The 8,494-nt window shown below is 37.8% G+C and overlaps 1 protein-coding gene across 1 annotated transcript; it reads left to right on the plus strand.

Annotated features, from left to right (window-relative positions):
* The first annotated feature begins 1,223 nt into the window (after positions 1-1,223).
* Positions 1,224-6,476, plus strand: cmklr2 (chemerin chemokine-like receptor 2). The gene is given in 3 exon segments (XM_058788197.1): positions 1,224-1,414; positions 5,005-5,318; positions 5,321-6,476. Coding segments are annotated over 3 exon segments (1,158 nt in total). The 5' UTR covers positions 1,224-1,325; the 3' UTR covers positions 6,076-6,476.
* The last annotated feature ends 2,018 nt before the right edge of the window (positions 6,477-8,494 follow it).

Raw genomic sequence — 8,494 nt, forward strand, 5'->3', positions numbered from 1 at the left:
CCTGCACCGGAGTCGACACAATGGCGGACAGCTCTCAGCTCACTCAGAATGGGTCTAAGGCAGGGGTGTCAAACTCAGTTCCTGGAGGGCCGGAGCCCTGCAGACTTTAGATGCAACCCTAATTAAACACACCTGATCCAGCTAATCAAGTCCTTCAGGCTTATTTGAAAACTACATAGTTTGTGTGTTGGAGCAGGGTTGGAACAAAACTCTGCAGGGCTGCGACCCTCCAGGAAATGAGTTTGACACCCCTGGTCTAAGGTAAGACAGCCTTGTCAATCAACTATCGCGGGAGCGGTCTGTGCAGAACTACGTCATTCTGACAGGAACCTCAGAACAGCCTGATTTGAGAAAGGGGATTTTAAAATAGGGATTTAGAAAAAACACTGGGTGGATCAGTATAGGATGGATGTGTACACACACTTCCAACACACAACTTGTAAAGTGAATTTTGCATCAGATGACCCCTTAAAGGTTTGAATTAAATACATACTGTTCATGTAAGACCATATTGAACTGCAGCAGGGGGCAGTGGTTGACCAAAATACAGATCTGTGTACTGACAGATTTCAAAGATTAGAGCTAATTACAAACCACAGACATATGTTGGTCATTTGTATACACTAAAAACAGTGAATTCTATGACTGCTGTATATCTATCTATTAATGTAAGAGACTAGGTCTGTAAAATGCATTAACTGGTCATTAGACCAGAAAAAAAAAATGTTTAGCAAAAACCAGGTAGGCCTACAATAGCTACAATCACTGGGCCATGTGATGAAATGCTGAATTTTCAGCATCATTACTCCAGTCTTCAGTGTCACATGAACCTTCAGAAGTCATTCTAATATGCTGATTCGCTGCTTAAGATACATTTTGGTAACACTTTATTTTAAGGTGTCTTTGTTATACGTTACACGTTCACATGCAAGTAACCCTAAGCCAAACCCTAACCATAGTAAGTAAATACATGTAGTTAATTAATATTACTCAGTACTTAAATGTATAATTACACTGTAACAAGGTCACCTCAAAATAAAGTGTAACCTACATTTCTTACTATTACTGTATCAGGCCTATGTTTTGTAGCAACTGTGCTATATTTTATTCAGGATATTTTCAAAAGAAGTGTAGAAAATAAAAATGAACGCTCATCTGTTGCGCACTGCTGTGCTGAGAGAGAGAGAGAGAGAGAGAGAGAGAGAGCGAGAAAGAGAGACGTGTGCACAGTCACTTCTTTGTAACATCGGCTCCGTTCAGTGCGTGAGTTCATTTATCAGCTCTGTGAACTGCGTGAACTGAACATCACCAAACGACTGTAGTATATGACGACAATTTACACGGCTTTACAGCTTCCAACAAATGGGGAAAGCATTTGCGTAAAGTTTTGGGGGTTGCGACCTATTCAAACAAGGTATGGTAACGCTTTTATTACAGTTACAGTATAGACCTATTTTATTTCACTACTTTATTTTAGAATTGCATTCTGGTTAAAAACTGTTATGCTAACGTTTTCCAGTTAATTGTAAGTTAACGGTTACCACAGACGGACTAAATGCATTAAATTCATTAAACAATGAAAGTCCTTCAGTCGCTCTTTTTATATCATTTTAAGTTTGTTAAAAATAAATAAATAAAACAACAACAACAACAACGTCTTATTATAAACGAAGCATATTTCTCAACTTTATTTTGCTTTGGAGTTTTAAAGTTCTTGACGGTTTAGAATCATTAGATGTTGATTTATGGATTTTATTTTTTTATTTTTTTTGTCATAATGGTTTTGTAAAGAACTACCAGTGAATCTAAAGTTCTTTGAGAGACTTAAAAATGTGCTTTAATTGCATCACAACATAAAACCTTGTTTGAGTTCTGATTTTATTTGGCAGGGCAGGCTATGAAAACATCTTTGCCCTTATTGCTCAAGTTTTGATTCATACTGCAGCGGTGTGTCATTAAAATGACTATATCAGTTGTTGCTCATTGCACTATTTGCATGCAATGACAGCTCAGTTGTGACATAAGCTAATTTGTGTTGACCCCATCATAATTGCAGACACGTTTCTGAAAACAGATCACATTTCCAGAGAGAGAATAATCATACATCTCTCATTAGGATCATAAAGTCCTCTGGAAGCACATATGGAAAGATCCTGCAGAGAAACATTCCTGTTGAGTGAGAGGTTTGTGAGTTAGTGACAGAGCTGAATGATAAAAACCTTCTGTGCGCATGCTGGCAAAACTCTGACCACAGACCCCAGCGCTCCTGACGGCACAGAAAACAAAACAAAACAGGGGAATGATTTTATGAAGGGACAAAAGTGTGTGTGTGTGTGGGGGGGTGTAAGTGCCATACTCAGTCCACATTCTTTCTTTTCGCTCCTTCACCTATCTTACCCTCTCTCTCCCTCTCTCTCTCATTCTACTGCGGGAACAATAACAGGGAAACACCCATCAGGGATATCACAAATCTTTTTGTGAAAGCAACACAGGAATTCTTGCAGAGGAGCTGAAGTCTGTGAGCAGAACGCTGTCAGGTAATTCTCTAACTCTGAAATGTCTTTCAAAGAGTGTGTTTGGATTGAGGCCCCTTGATGGTTGCAAAATCTGGGATCAATTTCGATCTAGGCCTACTCAGAGAGAATAACATGTTCAATATTTTCATGTTGTAGACAAAGTAGAGAGACTGTTATAAGTATTTGTGTCTGTTAAAATACTGTTAAAAAGAGGAAAATTGTTGCTCAAGTGTGGCTCTTTAATAACTCCAGTGGCTTGATCTGGTATGTTTGAGTCGACTATGTGCTAACTTTTTCTTATATTTCCCTTTACATTCTTAAAATCTCTTTGAAGGAATAAGAATAGATACAAATGAGACAGTTGTTGACATACAGTAAAAGTATTGAGCTAAAAAATTATTTTAACTAAACATTTTGTAATCTCTTTTGATTGGAAAACTTTAGTACCTTGCTAAATACGAGCGCACTTTGAAACATTGTTGAGATATGTGTATCTTTTAAGTTGAAACTCAGTTTATTAAGTAAAGGTTAATACTTACACAGTATTACAGTAATGGTTTACTTACAGTATCAACTGTAAGTTTGTAAGCCGAGTCCCCTGAAAAGAGTAAACACTCTGTGGTGCTATCAAAACATTGCTCTGTTTGAAACCTATAGGCTCACTGGAAATACATGCCTCTACCAACATTTTTGCAAAACTCCAAAAACATACACATTCACTGCAGTTTCCAGCTGAAATTAACATTAGAAGCTGTAAAATACCAACCACTTTTATTCTTTTGCTGATAAAATAATACATTTTGAAGTAAGCATTTATGATATAGTAAACTTGCTCAGCAGCTCACCTGGTGCAGCGCTTGGTATGATTCCTGTGAAACACAAATCATGATAAAAGAGCAAAAAGACTTGAAGCAAGCTAAAATGGCATGGTTGCTTTAGCAAATGCATTTTTATCTCACGTTTGCATTGGTTAACACTGTCGGTTAGGTTTAGGTTAGGGTTTAGAGTAGGTGCTGCCAAGTTATTTTCAACGTGAGAGCATTAAACTTCTAGCGCACTCACATTTACTTTTCTCAAGTTTTACAATGCATACAACCACCAACATAAAAGGTTGCAGGATTCACGTTCAACTGTTTTGCAAATGAAAATGAAAGTGTCGGAAAACATGCAATATACATACATTAATTTAGATTATACATGCATTATATGAAGAGTTTGTTTGCAAATATAGATAACTCAGTTTTTATTAATTTTCATAAATCATGTTTGTGTTATGTTTTTGTTTTAGTTAGCTGTATTTTTTTTAGTTATTTAATCAAAACAACCCAACTGCAGTTTGATTGATATTAATTGGAATGCAGCATAAAAAAAAAAAAATGATTTTTGAACATTTTTAAAAACATTATCCGTTTTCGCAAATTAACTCTTCATATCATGTTGTAGAAATATCGTCACAGTTCTCAAATGAGCCTTGGTTATCGGTTTTGTTACGTTCCTGTATCAAGTCTAGGGGAGGGTAGGTCACGTAACAGAATAAAAATGGTGGTGTGTGTGTGTGCCAGCAGTGAGGACCAGTAGTCAAACTCGAGTAATTTACAAAAAGAAAACCCCACTTCGCAACGTAACTGAAGAAAAATATAACATTTTTATTGTACAAATACAGGAAGGTTCGCTTTAATGACTTCGAGAGGGAGCTCAGGCCAAAACAAACATAATACCTCTACCTAATAATCAAAATCTGACTAACCTACCAAAACAAAAGAAAACAGAAATACATCAAAATACCTTAACTCCCTTACTAGCATAAGCAAGAGAAAACAAGTCCAAAAAGAAAATGGCACCCCCTCTCTACTTAACCCCGTCCCAAATTAACAATGCAAACTAAAGTTAAAGATCCAATAAGAAAGAGTACAAACAAACTTACAATAACAGGTTTTCTGGTTGTAAAGATGGAGCTTACAACAGTAACAACAATAAACTCCAAACCACTAAGAGAATCCAATCAACAAAACATAATTCTAAACAACAAAGTAACCCTTGGAAAGCAAGGAGGGAGAAACCTCACAACAAAACTGTTCTGAGGTGGAAATGCTGCTTAAATCTCCAATGCTCCTTCTCATCCTCCAATCAGCGTGAGCAGCCAATCATTGGAGACAGGTGGCGGCCATTACCTCCTACTTGTGAGTAGAGTGAGAGAGAGAGGGAGAAAGCAAGAAAAGGAGAGTGCGAGAGAACAACAACAAAAACATACGTCCTGGGACGTAACAGTTTGCTTGATCATCCCAAGCAGCCCAACACAGTAGCATTGGCTCAAACAATGGTGTGACAATGGGGCGGGGCTAAGTGTTTAACCAACCAATGTCAAGTGGGGGAGTCAACTTCAACTTTAAGCAAAAATCTCCATTTGCTCTCCATTTAATCTCATTAATCTCACAATAGATATTAAAGAAATCTTATTTGTGACTTTTCTTTCCTATTTTGTTTATAGAATGATGACCCAGGAAGACAGGGACTATGTAAACGACACTTATGACTACGCGGACTATGGATATGTGGAGGAGACCAAGGCTGGAGGCTACAGTCAGAGAGAAGCTCTTCACATTATATCAGTGATCATCTACAGCCTGGCATTTACTCTGGGAGTAATCGGGAACGGCATGGTCATCTGGGTGACCGCCTTCAAAAGCAAACGGACCGTGAACAGTGTTTGGCTGCAGAATCTGGCCATAGCCGACTTTGTGTTTGTGCTTTTCCTGCCATTCTCCATCGACTACGTGCTGCGAGACTTTCACTGGCTCTTCGGAAGACCATGTGCAAGCTGAACTCGTTCGTGTGTACCATGAACATGTACGCCAGCGTGCTGTTTCTGACCATCCTGAGCTTGGATCGCTACATCTCACTGGTCCACCTGAGCTGGTCGGAAAGGTATCGAAATGTCCGGAGGGCCTGGTGGGTCTGTGCACTGATTTGGATCACGTCCTGCTGTCTAAGCTGTCCGGCTCTGATATTCCGCGACGTCATCCAGCATAATGGGAAGGTTGTGTGTTTTAATAACTTTCACGAAGAGAGCAGGCACATGATAGCGGTGAGACACATTGCGATGGTGTCGCTGCGCACTACTGTGGGTTTTCTGCTTCCGTTTGCAACCATCACCATCAGCGGCGTTCTGCTGGCTATCAAGATGCGCCGATCCGACTCGGTACGCTTGACCAGCTTCTCCAGAACCGTCTCTGCCGTGATTCTTGCTTTCTTCTTGTGTTGGGTGCCGTTTCACACGTTCAGCCTGATGGAGCTGAGCATGCATCACACCTCCTACCTGCACTCCGTGCTCATCGTGGGCTTCCCACTCGCCACCAGCCTGGCCTTCTTCAACAGCTGCGTCAACCCGATTCTGTATGTACTGCTTACCAAGAAGGTGCGTAAACTGGTGAGGAGGTCGTGTTTGAATTTCACCAAGAGCTCGCTGAGGGAGCTGAGTCAGTCTGTGTCTGCGACGGAGTTAGACTCGCCACTGCCCAGTTGCTCTCCTGAAGAACCCACGGCCAACTCCTCCGTCTGATCAGTTCAGCCATCACCCCTGAACTTAACGAGCTTTGGGCTTTTAGCTCTTGAAATGAAACTTCTAGAGCTCCAACTGGACTCAAGTAGATTTGACAAAGTGGTTGGGAAATACTGGCTTTCATTTCTTATATAGCACAATACAGTAAATATGTATTTAATGCATCATCTATTGTATGTCGTACAATTAAAAAATAAATAAAAAACATATATAGTTTTGCCTGTAACCATAAGAAAGGAATTAATATACTTTTCTCTGCAAAGTATTTCTGAGAGTAAGATGAATGATATTTCAGCTCTGTTTGAAAGGACTCTGTTTAAATTTAAATTTAAATTCATTTGACTTATTATCATGTCGTTTGGATGCACTCCACTGAATCAATAAACTTGCTAATGCCAGTGTCTTAGAATTATACTGCTTTATCTATAAATTATTAAATAAAAGCAAAAATAAAGTAAAAAGTAAAAATCTGAGTTACAGTAATGAACTTATAATGTAAGTGAATTGGATCAACCCTTAAACATTAAAATACTCAGTGTTTCAATAGTATAGCCTCAATATGTTAACAGTATGCATATTGACATATTTTAGTGTGAAATATCACTTACCAACCTTCTATGTAAAGGCAAATCCAATTTTGCAACTTTGTTGGCATAACAATGAAACTTAAAACTCTAAAACAACTACAAAAAAAAAGTTTTATCAGCTTTTAAAATCTTTAAGCCTCATTCACTTCCATTATACCTCATTATGTCATATGTCATTTTTATCAAGCTTGTTTGGGAGTGATGATGTTACTGAGAATTTTCACTTCTGCTTATTTTTTGTGGAATTAATTTTTTTTTTTGAGCTGAAATGTCTGTTTCGGTATAGCGTCAACAGAATTGTCAAAATCTTGAACAATCCCTGTTTTTTTTTTAGTTCTGTCCCAAACAGAATTTGGATTGATGCTAGAATAGGAGAAAGTATTTTACATTACAAAAAAAAAAAAAAAAAAAAATTAAATTTAAATGTCAAAACTATAACCAAAACCTTTTATTTAAGCTCCATTTATCTCCAACATATCGAAGTTCAGTGAATATCCACACAGTAGTTCATTGTGGGGTTCCCCTTTGCTTGTTGCTACGGAGTTACACAATCATTAGATGTTAGCCAAATTTAAAAAGGAGGAAGAAAAAGAGCCAAACAGCCAAGACACAAGCCAAGGAATGAATCTAGAAATAGGGCAGCAGCAACAGTGGGTTTAACAATGAGAAAAAACAAAGATAACATGAATGACAAAATACACTACAAGTCAAGTCAAGTCATCAGGAATATACATACAAAACTACATACAAAACCTGCATTCACAAACAGCCACTCGACACTGTCCCATACATAACATTAGACAAACAAAACTCATTCTCATTCAAAACTCAAAGCACATTCGTATTCATGCCACATATGGTGACAAGATTTACATCTGGTTAGAGTTTACATCTCCTCACCCTTATGAAAAAGAGTGTGTGTAAATCTTTAAGATTAAGTTAATCATTTCTACACGCATTAGCCTCACCAAGTGTTTTCAAAAAGGTTTCTCAAACACTCCCCTCACCTACCATTGATTGTTCAAACAGATAGTCCTGCCCCCAAACTCAAGTTACAAGTGTTGCCTGGTCGGGCAAACGGGTTGAAGGTTAGAATAACTAGTAAATAACAAAGCAGCAGACTGTGACAATGGAGCAAGATGAGCCAGTGTACTGTTCTTATCATGTAAAATATTATTTTCATTTAGTACTGCTCATTTTTTGAAAACTGTACAAAATCTATGCCACAAAATATTGGACATGCTCTAAGAAAAAAAGTGACGCAGACTGTTATCTGCTGACTTTGCCAGTGAATTTTGCAACCAAATGCAGGAAATTCCATTCCATTGGCTTGATTGAAATCTGACAATGAAATGGAGGCCAGATTTCCAAGTTTTTTCTCCTAAAATTTTTCCTACAAATTTATGTGCCAAAGGAGAAGTCTTGAACAACAACTGGAATGTTGAATAACAAATTTTGCCTTAATTGGAGTCTTCAGTCTTATAACAGATCTTTGGTGCTTTACAAAATAGGGCTTCAAAAAGTTTCTTCAAGAATTGCTCAGCCTTTAGAAAATGTGGATCATCAACTTCAGTACGTCAAACTAAATATTGTATTGTTTGTTCTATTGTCTGCTATTTTTTAAAGGGTTTGCAATTTTTACAAACCTGTGACCAATCTTCACAAGTAGTCTGACAGAGTTGTAAATTTAGCCTAAATGACGTTAATAGGGTAAAGCTAGTTTGGTAATTTTCAGTTTGTTCATAAATTAATATTCACCATAAATTGAGTGAGTAAAGAAAAGAATTGGTTTGATCACTTATCAAACTTATTCACTTATTTGGTTCACAGGC

Source organism: Onychostoma macrolepis, chromosome 09, assembly GCF_012432095.1.
Source record: "Onychostoma macrolepis isolate SWU-2019 chromosome 09, ASM1243209v1, whole genome shotgun sequence".
Classification (NCBI taxonomy): domain Eukaryota; kingdom Metazoa; phylum Chordata; class Actinopteri; order Cypriniformes; family Cyprinidae; genus Onychostoma; species Onychostoma macrolepis.